Source organism: Gopherus flavomarginatus, chromosome 8 (assembly GCF_025201925.1).
Source record: "Gopherus flavomarginatus isolate rGopFla2 chromosome 8, rGopFla2.mat.asm, whole genome shotgun sequence".
NCBI lineage: Eukaryota > Metazoa > Chordata > Testudines > Testudinidae > Gopherus > Gopherus flavomarginatus.
The window spans coordinates 92,644,020-92,661,775 of record NC_066624.1 but is presented as its reverse complement, the minus strand read 5'-3'; the positions used below and the strand labels follow the sequence as shown (position 1 = coordinate 92,661,775).

At 41.3% G+C, this 17,756-nt stretch overlaps 2 protein-coding genes across 9 annotated transcripts in view; one reads left to right on the top strand and one right to left on the bottom strand.

Annotated features, from left to right (window-relative positions):
• The window catches only part of SMC4 (structural maintenance of chromosomes 4), a 125,480-nt gene extending 119,878 nt beyond the window's left edge, over window positions 1–5,602 (bottom strand). The window contains exons 1-4 of one of the 6 annotated variants that reach the window (XM_050965800.1): window positions 5,334–5,602; window positions 2,926–3,120; window positions 1,617–1,795; window positions 794–985 (exon numbers count right to left, since the gene is read on the bottom strand). In XM_050965800.1, the coding sequence (XP_050821757.1) occupies window positions 794–985; window positions 1,617–1,795; window positions 2,926–3,055 (501 nt within the window). In that variant the 5' untranslated portion in view covers window positions 3,056–3,120; window positions 5,334–5,602. Of the gene's footprint in view, window positions 1–793; window positions 986–1,616; window positions 1,796–2,925; window positions 3,121–5,258 lie in introns of all 6 variants that reach the window. The other 5 variants (XM_050965796.1, XM_050965794.1, XM_050965798.1 and 2 more) reach the window with 5 other exon arrangements.
• Window positions 5,603–5,969: 367 nt separating this feature from the next.
• IFT80 (intraflagellar transport 80) overlaps window positions 5,970–17,756 on the top strand; it is a 161,357-nt gene continuing 149,570 nt past the window's right edge. The window contains exons 1-3 of one of the 3 annotated variants that reach the window (XM_050965892.1): window positions 5,970–6,041; window positions 13,279–13,401; window positions 14,303–14,521. In XM_050965892.1, coding sequence (XP_050821849.1) covers window positions 13,362–13,401; window positions 14,303–14,521 — 259 coding nt within the window. In that variant the 5' untranslated portion in view covers window positions 5,970–6,041; window positions 13,279–13,361. Of the gene's footprint in view, window positions 6,046–13,278; window positions 13,402–14,302; window positions 14,522–17,756 lie in introns of all 3 variants that reach the window. The other 2 variants (XM_050965893.1, XM_050965894.1) reach the window with 2 other exon arrangements.

The following is a 17,756-nucleotide window of genomic DNA, read 5'->3' as shown; positions in this document are numbered from 1 at the left end:
ACAACATAAAAAGTTTGCACTAAGTAAATTGGAAAGCAAAATAGATGTTTTAAATTTTTTATTTTCCTATTTCAGTTAAAATGAAGGTCACATTGACATCTTAACCGTAATATTTCAGAAAATGTTTAGTCTTTTTAGATGAAAGTCTTGTGATTGTTTAAATTGATAATGTACTGTGATATAAATAGTGTGTATATACACCATAAAAACTTAAAGTTTAAGCTATTGTAAGTTGAAAATATCTAAGGCTGAAAACTATAGAAATACTCAGTTTTTAATCCTCAAATCTTAAAAAAATCTGCATAATGCATGTTACAATTTAGAACACAGTGTGTATCTGACTTTAGACTTATAAAAAGTATCAATGAAATCAGTTGCACACAACCCTAAAGTGTGTGTGTGTGTATTATAAATATAGATATATAAATAAAAACATTTCTCATGTGACTTGACGGTACAATAAGGTTTAGTATTTCTAAACAACTTTAAAATAATGTATTACCAAACACTAGTCATCCAGAAGTTCTAATGAAAAAGTTATGTCTACTCAAAGTGGAAATTAAGCCCTATACACAACTTCAAGGAGATTTGTTTCTTTACTTTTTCAGCCAGTTAGTTTGAAGTATTCTACTTCATAAAGGTAAACCAATCACATGGGCAAGATTTTCATCCTAAGCTAGTTCCACATTAAAACAGACAGTAAAATGTTAAATTCTCAAATCCTTTAAAAAAAAAAAAAAAAAAAAAAAAAAAAGCCTCAGCATATTTTTTCTTTAAACAGAAGAATACGTACCTTGTCAACAATCTTTTGAAAGTGAACTTCCACAGTACAACTCTGGATGTTCTTGTGTTCGTCAGAATTATGGATCAGCACAGAAAGTTTTTTGGATCTGATTTTTTGTGCCCGATACCCAAATACAAAAAGCATTGAATCAATGACATTGGATTTTCCACTGCCATTTGGTCCAATAATACAAGAAAAACGCTGCATAACAGAAAGAAACAATATTCAAATTTACAATAGAAACTAGCCAATTTGTTTCATCTACTTCATTTGTGGATAGCTGAAAATACTGTTATTTCTAGTGCAGGAAATTGCAGACTATTGGGAAGCTTAGTTTTTACTGCCCCAGGGTGGTGGGGGGGAAGGGAGGGAAAGGAGAATAAAAGAGTACAACCTATTCAAAATACACCTCTGATTAGTACAGATTTCTACATTTTATTCTGTAAAGTCAGAAAGCTATATTGTACCCAGTAAGCATGGTTTATAAAGAAACAAGTTCATAATTAAACACAATTTTCTTGTCTTTGTGACCTAACCCCTAAACGTTGTTAAGTAAATGAAATAAAGTAAAGACGATAAATGCTTAAGTTGTAGTTTACTTCTATTTCAAGCATGGTACAGTATCAAAAACTTACACTTTGACTACAAGTAATCTATTGTCCTTTAAATAAAATTAGAGTATCATCATTAAAGTAATTCTCACTCTTCCACTATAAAATATATAAAATCAGAAGTCATTTGCTGATAAGTTGTGTTCACAGTACTGTAAGGAGTACTAGAGACACAACAAAATTTTACTTCAGTTTAGAAGTTACTTAAAATAGAAAAATACCTTATGAAAAGGTCCCAGAATTTGTTCCCCTGCGTAGGATTTGAAGTTCTGGTTTACAATATGAGTTATCATGAGGCGAGGAGCTCCAGCTTCATTGGTCATTGCTGGAGGTGGGGGAGGAGAGATGCTACTCAAAATCTCTTCTAAACTTTGATCACCAAGTACCCCATCCGAGGCTGCTAAAAACATCCAAAATAAAAAGAAAAAACTATATAATGTCTCAATGACTTGAGAGACCTTCTAAAAGCTTAGTTCAAGCAGAAAAAGTACAAAAATTTGCTTCTATACAAACTAGGAATCTATACTTTCACTTTAAATTATTAAAACTGAACGAAACTGGAGTTGAAGCACCTTTCTTCCAAGAAGCTAATCTTTTAGAAAGTAGACACTTAAGCTGTCCCATCCGTTCACTAGTGGGGTTACTGTTTCATTACATAATGCTTATTCTAACACTTTGCAAGGCAGTGTGAAATTACAATAGTTACATTTAAAAAGCCTACAAACCCATACAAATGGGCAAAGTCTTTCTAATTAATAACTGGACAGCCATATTTCAGGCATGCTCACACACACTGTAAGGAGGAGATTTGGGATGGCTGAACAATGCCCTGAAAAACTGTAATGACAGCACAACTTACTCCTGAAAGGCAGGAAGTTTGTTACGAAAACAAACTGGCCTCTTGGATTTCAATTATAGTTTTACTTAAAACAGCTTTTCAACTGTTAAAAGCAATTTCTTCTTTAAGTAGATAACTCTGACATCACTTTCCACATATTAACCATTTATCAAACATCTTACTTTAATAACATCACATACATGGCTACCTAAAAACAGTTTTCTACAGATGTTTCCAGCAGAAAATCAACTCTAACACAAGTTTAATACGTAACGAGTAATTGTCTAAAAGTCATTTAAGAATTTCAAGTCACTGCCACTTATTCCAGCCCAAGAAATCTCATACTGCGGGATGCATCTGTAGCTAAAATAATCTTGCCACCACAATCAGAAGTACTAGACAACATAGCAAGAATATGAAATCTATGCTTAGTTGGAAGAAACAGTGCCTACCAACAGCATTTTTACCTAAACTAAAACACCGATGCAAATACTTTAACTCTTTCAAAACCATATTTGCCGTTTTAAAAATCAGATTTAAATTCAACTTGTCAAAATAAAAAATTACAGTATCCCTTCCTACACAGAAGCTGAATCTGAACTGGAGTGCCCTTAAGTTCAGCAAGATACTATCATGAAGACATACCACTAAATTTACGTGCTTGGTACATCGGGATCATAACAAACACTTACCTTGCTGAGATGCTTCACTGATGCATTTGTCAGCTTCTTTTTCCACTTCCATATCACTGGTGGATTCCTCCAAGGGCTCTTTGCCTTTTTGACGGGCTGCAGTGGAGGTTTTGGTCCTCTTGCTTGCCATGATTTCTGTTGGCTGTTTCCCTCTGATTCCAAGCAATCAAACTACCCAAGGGACTGTCTCCTTCGCTAACACAAACAAGAAAAACCCCTTGACCCAAGTGCTGGGCGTATCACCCATTAAGGGCTATAACTGTGCATGTGTATCCAAAATGACTAATAATAAGTGAAATCCATATGAATTTCGAAGATAGGATCAGGATTTCAACCAAATTAAAACTCAGCCTTTAGTCACCATATTTTAAAGTCCCTTAAATCAGTAGCTTTATCCCCCTGGCTTTTACATATCAGTAGAGGACATCCATCTATTGAAACCCATCATACATTCTGATGTGGCAGCATTAAAACGTATCATCCATATTCAGATGAAGAATAATTATGATGTTACTGGCAAGTGTCATTTCAGTAATAAACTGAAGCCGATATGTACTTGAAGAAACACTTTTATATATACACACCTAAGAATTTTCAGTAGTCCAATCTAATAATACTCAAATACTTTCCACTCTATAGAAAGTCTCTAGTCCAAAGGACATTAAACTGAATGGTTACCCAAAAATTTAGCTAAATGCTCACTATTGTCAATGCTCCACACTTAAAGACAGCACACCAAACAAAAAGCAAATTCCGTATCAGCAATAGATTTGATGTTAACGCTTGATCAAGGGGGGGAAAAAACAGTACAGAAGTCCACACTTGGCACATAAAGGCAGTTACCAAAAAAGCAAGAATAGAAAGCAGCTCAGGAGAAAGATGAAAAGCAAGAATCCTGAACTAGTAAAATATTCTCAAAAAGTCTAAATTACTCTATCACAGCAAGTGATGAATTCAGTTTGGATACACACAGACAGGAAAGTATACTTCTCACAAGATAAAAAAAAACTGACGTGGTTGGAAAGTCATCTTACAATCGGTGCCAAACATTTGACATTCTCAGACCTACCTACAGCCCCAACCCACAGGAGTCCTTCATTTGGGACAATGGGGGGTTGGGATGGGGGATGGAAGATAGACGGAGAATTCGTTTTAAGGCAATTTGAGTCTATGGCCGTTCCCCCGTGGCTGTTTTTTTAAAAAAAAAAAAAAAAAGACTAAATCCTATAGGATTTTTTTATAACGTTAATTCAAATTGAATAGGGTAGTTAATCATACAAAAATACTGAAAAGAGATTTAGGAGTCATTTATAATATAACTGTTTATCATCAGCTTTTAAATCCTAGTTCCCTCGCATCTCAATCTGAATCACCTTGCCAAGCTTGAATCATTTACCCCCGTTACTCCCTGATCATCTAAGTATTTATGTCCAAACCCACCGCCCAGAAAAAGTAAAATCAAAGGTGTTTCTTAAAAGCAACTCTTACGGACCTGCTGCCAAGTGTGAGTCTCATTGCGATAGGCGAAAAAATTAAAAACCAAGAAGATTCCCCCATTTGGAAAAGACTCAATGTGAGGGCAATAACTGATGTCAGCGACGAGTGATTGTGTTGCGCATTTCCCTCAGAATTGTTTTGGAAGCAAGGAGTCATCCTAAAGTCCCCCCCAGCCCCTTGGTCTGAGTCTACAGGGGTTTCCCTAGCCTATAACTGTCAGAAGTAGTTGAAAATACAATCACAAAGACGACCCTAGTCTGCGGATAGATTAAAATCAGGCCTCTGAAATTCTCAAGAGACTGTATCACAAACTTGTTACTATGCCTCTCCTCCAGTGACTGGTATCTGATGAATGGGTCCCCATAGGTCCATAAGGATACAACGGGGAATCTGCTCTCTCCTATAGGTTGCAATGGACCCCCACTCATGATTCGGTAGATATAATACTGCTGGTGTTGGTGGGTCGCCGCCCCGAGGAACAGAATCACACCACTCTTCTCCACGCGTGAGGAGTGTCGCTCCGTCCTCGGGAAGGGCCCGTTACATTGGTGCTGGTACGGAACGGCAGTCGGACAGTCGCCCCACCCCGCGGGACTGCAGATTAAAGAAGTGGGAAAACAGCCGCCGCCGCCTTTCGCTCCCCCGAAGGGGTGGGGGGAAGGGAAAAGAAAGGGAGGGGGGAAAAAAAAGTCCACCGCCCCTTACTCCTCACCCGCCAGGGTAGCTTACGTAGGGAAATCTACAGCTACCCCACAGGCAGGCTCCATGGGGAGGTCCCCCAGCTCCAGTTACAGGGAAGAGAGCCCCCCAGCTCCACCTGTCCCCAGATAAATTACTAGGCACTTTGTTGGAAGCGCTGCTTGCCGAGCCGCCCCAGGCTTCGCAGTCCTGTCAGCAGGCAGAGCTGGTACCTCGTACGCGGAGCGGGCGGCGAGCTTCCCCGGCAAGACTTCAGGTGACGCTGGCTGTGGTGAGTCCGACCGGCTCCTACTTGCTGCAGCTTGGCGGCTTCTACACTCGAAAATGGCGCCCAAATTGCAAACTCGAACCGAAATTCGTTAGAAACGCGCGGAGCATGATGGGTAAAGAGAGGGACGGCTATCGGCCTCCTACAGGTTTGAAAGGAGAGGAAAAAAAAACCCTCCGGCGCCATATTGTTTTCCGTTACTGCGCCGAACGGGGTAAAAGTAAAATAAAAACATTTACATTGGTTTGGTAATTTTGAATTTCAAACTAATGAAAAGAACGTTACTTAAAGGCGCCTAAGTGGGGAAAAAATCCTACTAATTTAAATGATAGTGTGGGTCAATGGGAGGAGTTTGGTTGCCTGGTAACGGCCTGAGGGGCGATGGCGGACGAAACTAAAAAAGGAATAAATATATTTTAAAAAAATTTTAAAATATAAAATTATAATAAATATATTTTTAAAAATATGTTAATTAAGAAGCCGGTCTGATGACGTCAGTGGTTTGTCACCTGGCTTGGGAGGGTCCGTTAGGTGGACGGGGGAGTGAGGAACTCTCGCGCGAGGATAAGCGTGGGAAATCTCGCGGGAAGTAGCTATAGAGATAGAGCAGCTTCCTTGCAGCGTTTGCTAACAGAGCGGAGAGGACTGAGTGGTTAGTAAGTGGTCTCGCTTGTTGCTTCCCGCGACCCCGTATCAGGCGTTCTAAGGCGCCCTTAACTGGGGAGGAGGAAGCGTGTGTTAAATCTGTGAGGGTCTGGGAGCAACTGACAGCCCAAGTGCCAGCGATAGGGTCCTGCCCTGGAAAGGGTTCTCCACGCCCATTCATTCTCCCAGCTCCAGACTTGTATTCGTAGACCGAGCAGCTGCTTTGGACAGGTAAATTTCTAAAAGGGGAGCTGGAGGGGCTTCCCCCGTTACCAGAGATGCTGGAACAATTTATATAGTGGTGGATGCTGAGAGCCATTGTACCAAACTGTAAACCTTTTATATAATGGAAGCCACTTTACACCTAATTCCAGCACCTATGCCTGTTACCTGCCCTGGGGAAGTGAGAGGGTGAGGGGGAAGACCTCTACTCCTGTATGTCTGGAGTTATACCTGTCTCATAGAGCTGGAAGGGACCTTGAAATGTCATGGAATCCAGTTCACTGGCTTCACAAGAGTACCAAGAACTGTCCCTGACAGATTTTTGCCCCAGATCCCTAAATGGCCCCCTCAAGGATTGAACTCACAACCCTGGGTTTAGAAGGCCAATGCTCAGACCACTGCGTGATCCCTCTGGAGTGGTGGCTCACTATAATTTCCTTAGGGAAAGTGGAAGGGGGAAGCCTGATCAAGAAAGAGCTGAGGGAATACTCACTCCACCCTAGTTTGTGTTAAGTGATCCCTCCACTACAACCTGTCTTGAGGGAGGGGAAAGGCAGGGTTGTTTTGTTGGCCCTCTAAACTGCCTGGTGAGAGCATGATGAAAAGTGTTTACTACTGTAACCTTTTCCTAGGATAAGTCCAAACAGTAATTCACCAGAAGGAAAATTGTGGCATGTGGCTGGAGGGAGGGGCATGAATGGAAGATGCTATGAATGATGGGGGAGCAGGGGACTGTGAGTGGGTGAGCAGAATTGGGTGGTGGGATTTAGAGAAGCATAGGGATTAAGTGAAGATTTTGGGGAATGTCACAAGGCTCTGGGGAGGGGTAGAGGGACTAGGAGTTGTGCAGCAAATGGGGATGCAGTGGGGAGAGCCCAGTTCTGTGCTGCAGCATTGGTGCATCTGTTCTCACAGCACTGCTTCTTCAGTGTATCAGGGAGTTAAGACAGCAGGATTATGTAGAGTGACTGGTCTCTCACCCTAGAGATCCTTCATTCACATCCCTGTTTCTTTGCCATAAACCCTCTAATGTTCCCATTCAGCCACCTGTAACCCACTTATTCTCCTGCCCATTCTCCTGTGTGTGTCACAGTCATTCTTGCTCATGCTTAATTCCCCAATGCACTCTGCAGCTGCTTCATAGGCAGCCAAGTGGTAGGAGGGGAGATAGGGTAGTTAGGAAGATGAATGGGGTTGGGGGAGCAGAGAATTCTGGGGACTCAATGTAAGAGAAATGGAATGTGTTTGAAGAGTGGGACTAAAGAGATATGTGAGGGCGGTGCATGTGAGTTGTTATAGGTACAGGATTCTGCCTGGGGCATGATAGAAGAGTGAAGCTGTAGGACCTAGGGTGGATAAAATATCAGCATTGGTAGCTATCTTTGTGACTAACTCTTAGTATTAATACATCTTTCTAAAAACCAAAACATTGCTAGTTTAGAGTTCAGATTGGGTACCTTTACCAATAAATGGATACTCTTCTACCATTAAAAAGAACAAAGAGTACTTGTGGCACCTTAGAGACTAACAAATTTATTTGGGTTTTTGTTAGTCTCTAAGGTGCCACAAGTACTCCTCGTTCTTTTTGCTGACACAGATTAACACGGCTACCACTCTGAAACCTGTGTCCTACCAATGTTGTCCCTGCACATTGTGGTACCCATTACATAATTCTGAACATAGCTGTCTTGAGCAGGTGCATAGCATGAAAGAAAGTATACTTGGCAGGGTGGATAAAAATCAATGATTTAAAAAAAAATTGGATTTTTTTGATAAAATGCTTTTTGAGGAAAAAACTTATCTAAAGATAGATACATCATAACTCAAAGAGATTCCTCATGGAATAGGAATTATAAATTCTAATGGAATATTTAAGACAAGTTTTGTAAACGAGTTCCAGTAATTCATGAATTAGGGACCCAATTTTATGCGGTTCCAGGGGCTTCTGTGTAGATTATTTAGGTTAATCTTTCTATCTACCCAATGGGACTCAGTGCTCTGTCCAGAAGATACCATCAGGGATGCTTAGTTTTGCAGTTCTCAAACTGCAGATTTGTGTCTCCAGAGATAACATACTTGTTAACAGCAAAAATGTTTTTAAATAAATAAATCATATATAGAGGTGAGAAATAACAGACCTCAACCCTATTGTCCCTCTGCAAATTTGTGTACACAGAGTCAATTCCTTACCCCTCTCTGAAAGTGCAAAGTTTCAAAAAGTTCGATGAATAGAAGATCATTGGGGACAGAATAGAACTGAACAAGGAGAAGTCTGGAGATAAATGTGGGAAGGGAGAACAATTTTAACAAAAACAAACCTGATTTTAAAAAAACTTGAATGTTTAAATATGAAAATTCAGATGCTTGTTTTGTTAAAATATTCTGTTTGCTGTTGAAGAAAAAAAAATCCAGAATACATAATGTTGAATAAAACAATTTAAATGTCTGTTGGGTGGTGATCTCCTTCTAATACAGCACGTCAAGAAAATTATCCAAATATTAATGATTAACTTGTCGAATTGGAGATATTTATGAAGTCATTGGGTGGTGAACTATCTGCTTCAATTACCTTTGGTAAATGAAATAACCAAACAATCATTTGTTGTCTGATATAGCTGTAAAACTAATCTGAAAAGTTTTTTCAAAATAAATCACTTTAAAAATGTATAATGTGTACCTTCTAAAAACTAAACCTCCATCTATCTCTGAGGCCTGGTCTACGCTACGGGGTTAGATCAAATTTAGCCGGATTAGGTCGATTTAAAAATGAATGCATCCACACAACCAACCCCGTTCTGTCGACCTAAGGGTATGTCTACACTACAGGATTATTCCGATTTCACAGAAACTGATTTTTGGAAACAGATTATGTGGAGTCAAGGGCACGCAGCCACACTAAGCACATTAATTTGGCAGCGTGCGTTCATGTACCAAGGCTAGTGTTGACTTCCGGAGCGTTGCACTGTGGGTAGCTATCCCGTAGTTCCCACAGTCTCCCTCACCCATTGGAATTCTGGGTTGAGATCCCAATGCCTGATGGGGCCAAAAATTTGTTGTGGGTGGTTATGGGTAAATGTCATCAGTCAGTTCTCCCTCTGTGAAAGCAACGGCAGAAAATCATTTAGTGCCCTTTTCCCTGGATTGCCCGGGCAGATGCCATAGCATGGCAACCATGGAGCCCGTTCAGCCTTTTTTCACTGGATGTTGCTAACAGACACAGTACTTGGTGAGGTCGGCCGGGGGCGCATGGACAAAAATGGGAATGACTCCCAGGTCATTCTCTTCTTTAAGTTTTGTCTAATGGAGAGTCAGTCCTGCCTAGAATATCAGGCAAGCCTACTAAAGAACCAGAGAGGCAAATGGCTGCTCCAGGTCAGAGCCCCAGACATCCCACATAAATGATGAGCTGCATGCCATTCTAGGGGGTGCCCCTGCAACAGCCCCACCCATTGCTTTCTTCCTCCCCCGCCCCTCCTAGGCTACTGTGGCATTTATCCTCTATTTGTGTGATGAAGTAATAGAGAATGCATGAATAAGAAACAACACTGACTTTATTGCCTCTGCAAGCAGAGATCAAAGGTGGGGAGGGGAGGGCGGTTGGCTTACAGCAAAGTAGAATGAACCACCATTCTTCACTTACTCAACTTATAGCTGAAAATGGGAATCTGTGACAAGCACTAGGATAGAAGCACAGGCAGGACTGAATCTCCATTTGTGTGTGGGCCTTCGGTTGACACTGGTAAAATACAAAATGTCCCAGGATATGTATGTTGGGGGACAGTTCTAAACGGCAGCTTAATTTTTTTATTTGCAGCAAAATGTAGAGGTCTAAGTATCTGATTGTGAGCCCTGGTAGCAAGGGGTAGGCGTGACCATGCTGCGCTTCTGACTGGGGAGATCAGCCTGAGGCAGAAGCCTCCAGCTGCCATGATATTCCAGGCAGGACTGAATCTCCATTAGACAAAATTTAAAGAAGAGAATGACCTGAAGTCATTCCCATTTTTGCCTAGGAGCCCCTGGCCAACCTCACTGAGGCCAGCCAGGAGCACTCACAGGACGACGATGATGGATACCAGTCATACTGTACCATCTGCCGTCCGGAAGGGAAGGGGATGCTGCTGTGTAGCGCTGCAGCACCGTGTCTGCCAGCAGCATCCAGTAGACATACGGTGACATTGAAAAAAGGTGAGAAACGATTATTTTTCCCTTTGCTTCGCTGAGGACATATACCCTGAACCACCCACGACAATGTTATTGACCCTTCAGGCTTTGGGAGCTCAGCCAAGAATTCAAATGGTTTTTGGAGAGTGTGGGAACTGTGGGATAGCTACAGTCGTCAGTCGCCCCTCCCTCCGTGAGCGTCCATTTGATTCTTTGGCTTTCTGATATGCTTGTCTCAGCTCCTTAAGTTTCACGCAGCACTGTGTTGAGTCCCTGTTGTGGGCTCTGACCATCATTGCCTTGGAGATTTTTTTTCAAATGTTTTTGCATTTCTTCTATTGGAACGAAGTTCTGATAGAACAGATTCATCTCCCCATATAGAGATCAGATTCAATATCTCCCGTATGATCCATGCTGGAGCTGTTTTTTGATTCTGGGACTGCATGGTCACCTGTGCTGATCGGCGCTCCACGCTGGGCAAACAGGAAATGAAATTCAAAAGTTCGCAGGGCTTTTCTTGTCTACCTGGCCAGTGTATCTGAGTTCAGATTGCTGTCCAAAGCGGTCACAATGGTGCACTGTGGGATAGCTCCCGGAGGCCAATACCGGCGAATTGCAGCCACACTGACCTTAATTCGAAATGGCAATACTGATTTCAGCGCTACTCCCCTCGTCGGAGAGGAGTACAAATATCGATATTAAGAGCCCTTTATATCGAAATAAAGGGTTTCGTTATGTGGATGGGTGCAGAATTAATTTGGTTTAACGCTGCTAAATTTGAGATAAACGTAGTGTAGACCAGGCCTAAGGAGCTCTTAAAATCGACTTTTGTACTTCTCCCCGGTGAGGGGAGTAGCGCTAAAATTGACTTTGCTGAGTCGAATTTGGAGTAGTGCGGACGCCAATGGACGGTATTGGCCTCTGGGAGCTATCTCAGAGTGCTCCGTTGTGAACGCTCTGGACAGCATTTGAACTCCGATGCACTAGCCAGGTACACAGGAAAAGCTCCAGGAACTTTTTAATTTCATTTCCTGTTTGGTCAGCGTGGCGAACTCAGCTGCTGTGGAGCGTAGAATGTTTTTGCGCTCCCCCTATCATCTCCATCCCTGAAGTTACCGCAAATTAGAAGGTGAAAAAAAACACACTCACAGTGATGTGTTTTCTGAGCTCGTGCAGTCCTCCTGCACTGATAGGGCACAGCTTAATGCATGGAGGCATTCAGTGGCAGGGGCCAGGAAAGAATTAAGTGAGTGCCGAGAGCGGAGGCAGGACGTGATACTGAGGCTAATAGGGGAAAAAACGGACACGATGAAGCATCTGTTGAGGGAACAAACGGACATGATGAAGTGTCTGTTGAAGTGGCAGGAAAGCCAACAAGACCACAGACCCCCGCTGCATCCACTGTATAACCGCCTATCTTCCTCCTCATGTCCCAGATGCCCAAGAATGCGGGGAGGCTCCAAGCACCCAGCCACTCCACTGCAGAGGATGACCCAAGCAACAGAAGGCTGTCATTCAAACAGTTTGATTTTTAGTGTGGCTACAATAAGCAATGTGGCCTTGTCCTTCCCTCCTCCTCCATCCCACCTGGGCTACCTTGTCCATTATCTCATTTAAAAAAAAAATTAATAAAGAATGCATGATTTCAAAACAATAGTTACTTTATTTCGAAGGGGGGAGGGTGGCTATCTTACAGGGAATTAAAATCAACAAAGGGGGCAGGCTTGCATCAAGGAGAAACATACACAACTGTCACACCAAAGCTTGACCATGGTCTGCCATTGGTTTCATGGAGGGAGGGGCGGCTGACGACATGTACCCAAAACCGCCCGCAACAATGTGTTTGCCCCATCAGGCATTGGGAGCTTAACGCAGAATTCCAATGGGCGGCGGAGACCGTGGGATAGCTACCCACAGTGTACTGCTCCGTAAGTCAATGCTAGCCACAATTGGGAGAACGCACTCCGCTGATTTAATGCACTTAGTGTGGACATATGCAATGGACTGTATAAAATTGGCTTCTATAAAATCGACCTAATTTCGTAGTGTAGACATACCCTTAGTTGTGAAGACTATGTGTTAAGGTTATAACAACCAACAAGGATGCATTTTTTTAATGTAGAAATCTATTAAATCAAGTCTTCCTGACTAGTGGTTTAAATCAAATCCACCCTGATACTTGGTAGCATATTACGTTACACAGATGCAATATGTGCATATTTTGGACCAGATTATCAGTATAAATTAACATAGCCCAGTTGAATTCAGTAGAGCTATGCTAATTTAAACCAACTGAGGCTCTAGTTCAAAATATGTAATCTATAGTAATTATGAGAGAGAGAGACTTTTTTTATACCATTTTCTTCAACAGTCTGTCAGTTTATTCCAGTGATTAATTTTTAGTTATTCTGTCCTGTCCATGAAAAGAGGCATACGTTTTTGTATGCAAATACCAAAGCTAGTCGTCGTCTTATGTTCAACGTGCCTCAGGTGGCATGTAATCAGGATTCATCACCGAATTTGGTCTGCTGGTTGGATCATTAGGTTCCCCAGTGTGGGCCTGAGTACTGATGGGGAATGTGATGTGAATGTTGATCCTTGCCCCCCCAGTAGTCAAGAACTGTCACCAAACCTGCTGCCTGTAAATGCCAGCCATGTCCTTCTTTGACTTCCTATTCTTTGGTCAACAACATCACATATATTGCTCACCTATGCCTAGTTGAAGACTTTGTGTGAATTGTATTGCTGGCCTTCTTTAGAGAACATGCACAACATTAATTGCTTTTAAACATTTTATTTTGGATATTGGTATTTTCCTTTTTAATGGTGATTACTCGTGATATTTTTAAAAATCTTTACAGTTGTAGCCTATCCAGTGAAGAAACCATCTTTTATACTTTTTAATGTTTCATCTGGACTAGCAAAACCAAGAAATTTAGAAAGAATGAGGCTGAAGACATCACACTTAAAGGAACCAAAACATATCCTTTATCTCAAAACAAAGTGTATCAACTTTACATAGCACCCTTGGTAAAATAGAATTATGTTTATCATGTTCTAGTAAAATATACGATGTGATTGTAAAGACAGTACAAAGTTATTTTATAGATTCTGGAGACTTAATTTATTTTTTTTTTAAGATTTTTACTGTTTTCTGCAAAAATGTAAAGGCCCAATACTGCAAGGTGTTGAGCACCTCAAGCAGGGTACTCAGTACCCTCCATTCTCAATAACTTGTGTTGGAATCTAGGGTGTTCAGCACCTTGCAGAGGGTGTCAAGATTTTGCAGGAAAGCTGTTTTTGTTTTCCCTTTCTTCTCATAGAGGATTTATTCTTGCAAAGAGATTTTCTCATGCAGCTAATAATTTCACTCCTGTATCAATTTGTCTGCAATAAGACTAACAAACAATAGCACCGACAAAGGTGTACGCTTACCTAATACCACTTTGTTACTCTTAAATGAGTTATCTCCATCCCTGGTGTGATACTGCTATAATGAAAACAAAACACATTTGGTCAAATTTTGAACTTGCATATTTTGACACCAAAGCCCTCCTGTAGATGGATGCTAAGCTTATATCTATGTTTAATAGATGTGCAGTTTAATTAGACATGATACTTTTAAAGTCACATACTCTGTCAAATTCCTTTTTTGCTCTTTATTTTCTTCAAACTTTCTGCTGCCTCTTGACACAAAGAAAAGTAATGCAATGCAAAGATCTTACACAAAGAAAAATAACTTCTGTATATAGATCTGTTTTTAAAATAGCCAAAATTAAATATTTTTAAAATATTTTTCTGTATCACTTTATTTGTGCAATACTTATATTCTAAGATTACTTTCAGTAACCAAAATTCAAGACTTCCTTAATTCAATTACACATAAAGAATTGGTTAGCTGTGTGGGCTGGACTACACCTGATGAGCTATATTCATGTAGTGATGATCACCACATCATGAAATGGAACTTGTTAACTAGTGAGACAACGCAAGTAGTGAAGCTTCCTGATGATATCTACCCCATAGATCTTCACTGGTTTCCCAAAAATATAGGTGGAAAGAAGCAATCCCAAGCTGAGAGTTTTGTACTCACAAGCTCTGATGGTAAGTGTTCTTTAAAATATGTAGATCTTATAAATTCCCAGTTAAAAAAAATGCTTATGCCACTCTTAAATTCCAAGTTATTTGCTATCATAATGTGTAATAAAAGCAAATTAAAATATAGAAAAATTGTACTGATTTTAAAACTAATTATTTTTACAAAATAAGTACATTTTTATAATGCTTCTGAGAGTACATTATGCCTAATGTGATAGAGAAATACTAGGTACATCCCTTTTTATATAGGGTCAAATTCTGTGATCCTTAATTGAGCAAAATGTTCTTCTTTTGTAGTTCATAAATTGATCTGAATATGTGCATATCTGTATGGATATCAAGAGTGTCAAGAGTTAACAATTATCAGTTATAACAAAATATATCAGTTTTTTGGAAGAGTGTATTAAAGTTTATTCTTCAGGGTTTAAACCAATCTGTAACTGTTAGAGACCAGGATAAGACTAATGCTTTCTCTAAGCATCTGGTTCTGGTCACTGTCAGGGCCGAGATACTGGACTGGATGGACCTTGGTTCTGATCCAATATGACAACTCCTCCTACATGTGGATTTTGTGATTTTGTTTGTTTGTATGTTTGTTTCCTTTTACCCCTTAAAGAGATTTGAACCCAATTCTGAAATACACTGGCCAATCCTTGTACCTGTATGAAGCTCCACCACGTAATTCAGTGGGGCTTTGCACAGCTGCAGGGGCCTGCCCATGTGCACTTCAGGATCATAGCATTAAATGTACTCTTGGGGAAATTCTGCACCACTGTGCATGCAGAATTTGTGCAAAAATTAATGGGTTTTGTGCAGAATTTCCTTTTCCTCCACAGAAATGGGCTGCAGAGCTGCTGGCTGCCACTAGGGACCGCTGGTCCTGGCAGAGCACAGCTCACAGGTACTGTCAGGAGGAGGGAGCTGGAGGGTTCCTTGCAGCTGCAGTTCTCAGCATGTCCTGAAGGAAGGTGGTGTGCAGGAATCTCCACGGAAGCCCAAGACATGGATTCAGGCTCTTTCTTCCTCTGGATTCCTGGACTTGGAGTGGTGGAAGTGTCTGGCCTCGGGGCAGCCTAGCAGCTGGTGTTTGGGAGGGAGAGGGTGCAAGTGTCTGGACTGGGGGTCCTGTAGGATGTGTGGGCTAAGAGGAACCCCATGGCTGGGCTCTGAGGGGTAGGATGTGCAAGTGTCTGGGCTGGGGGGTGTGTGTGGGTGTTTGGCACCACTGCTAGACTCTGTGGGGAGGAGGCAGAGAAACAAGAACTGGATTGTTGTAGGGATTTCCTTAACTCTCTACTATCGGAGGAATTTTTTTTGTGTCTGTATTGTTACAGACATAATTGCTGATAGGTATTTGAAATAAATTTCCAAAATAATTGAAACGCTTGATTATATAGTGTTCTTTTGACAAAGAAAAATGCAGAATTTTGCAGAATTTTAAAATGTGCACAGAATTTTTAATTTTTTTCACGCAGAGTAATTAAGGAGGAAATATATTTTTTCCTTATATTCTTACTAGAAATCTTTTGTCCCCGTTTTCCCTCACTGTATTCCATTGATCTATAAAAGGAAAAGTTTTGATGCAGAAACATAATTCTTTAACTTTCTTCAGTAATGAAAATGCACTGTGAAATAACCCACCCAGGAAGGGCTGTGCTTGTCTCTTTGTTGCTGCTCATACCTGTTACTCAATGTGCTGGCAGAAGCAGTAATCAAATGAAACTGAAGGAATCCAAAGGACAGTGCACTGTGATTGCAAACTACTACAAAGTGCTTTTCTCTGCCAACATCCATCATACTTCAGTTCAGCTGTTCTTCATCCACAAGTTGATCTCATCCAAATGTGGGCCAGCTTGGTGTAATTATAGAAAGTATAGATAATCTTGTGTGTCATCTGTGTATTGCTGACACTTAAGTCCATGCCATCTTACTATTTCTCCTAGTGGTACATAAGAATGGCCATACGGGGTCAGACCAAAGATCCATCCAGCCTAGTATCCTGTCTACCGACAGTGACCAATGTCAGGTGTCCCAGAGGGAGTGAACCTAACAGGTAATGATCAAGTGATCTCTCTCCTGCCATCCATCTCCATCCTCTGACAAACAGAGGCTAGGGACACCATTTTTTACCCATCCTGGCTAATAGCCATTAATGGACTTAACCTCCATGAATTTATCTAGTTCTCTTTTAAACCCTGTTATAGTCCTAGCCTTCACAGCTTCCTCAGGCAAGGAGTTCCACAGGTTGACGGTGTGCTATATGAAGAACTTCCTTTTATTTGTTTTAAACCTGTTGCCCATCAATTTCATTTGGTGGCCCCTAGTTCTTAAATTATGGGAACAAGTAAATAACTTTTCCTTTATTCACTTCCTCCACACCACTCATGATTTTATATACCTCTACCATATACCCCCCTGAGCCCTGATCTACGTGTGTGTGTGTGTGGGGGGGGGATCGATCTAAGTTATGCAATCTTCAGCTATGTGAATAACATAGCTGAAGTTGACGTACTTAGATTGACTTACCGTGGTATCTTCACTGCGGTGAGCTGACTGCTGATGCTCCCCCATTGACACTGCTTGCGCCTCTCGCGGCACTGGAGTACAGGAGTCAATGGGAGAGTGCTCGGGGATTGATTTATCACATCTAGACTAGACACGATAAATCGATCCCTGCTGGATTGATTGCTACCCGCCGATCTGGCAGGTAGTGAAGACATACCCCTAGTCTCCTGTTTTCCAAGCTGAAAAGTCCTAGCCTCTTTAATTTCTGCTCATATGGGACCTGTTCCAACCCCCCTAATATGGTGACATACAGATATGGAATGGGACCAGAGAAGTAAACCAATCCTTGTGTGGGACTCGAGAAGTGAGGAGTCTGGTGGCAGAGGTGCAGTTTCTCATCATTGCCTTTTGGGAATGCCCCTTCAGGAACGATTCACACAATTTTTAGTATGTTTCTCTCTGGACCCCTGCCTGCTCTCTCAAGCAGGACAGCAGTATCTTCTGGTCAGCAGTGTTAAATGCTTCACAGAAGTTCCAGGAAGATGAGAAAGGAGGTCTGTTCACCATCTAATACCAGCAAGAAATCCTCCATCTGTCCCGCTAATGCTATTTCTGTCCCGTATTCTAGCCTGGATCCACAATGTGTTGCAGGTTTAGGATCCTAGCTCCAGTTAGATGAGCTTGTCAGCCTTTGGCCAGTGTGTCTGTAAGCTTGCTCAGGAACCAAAGTTTTGAT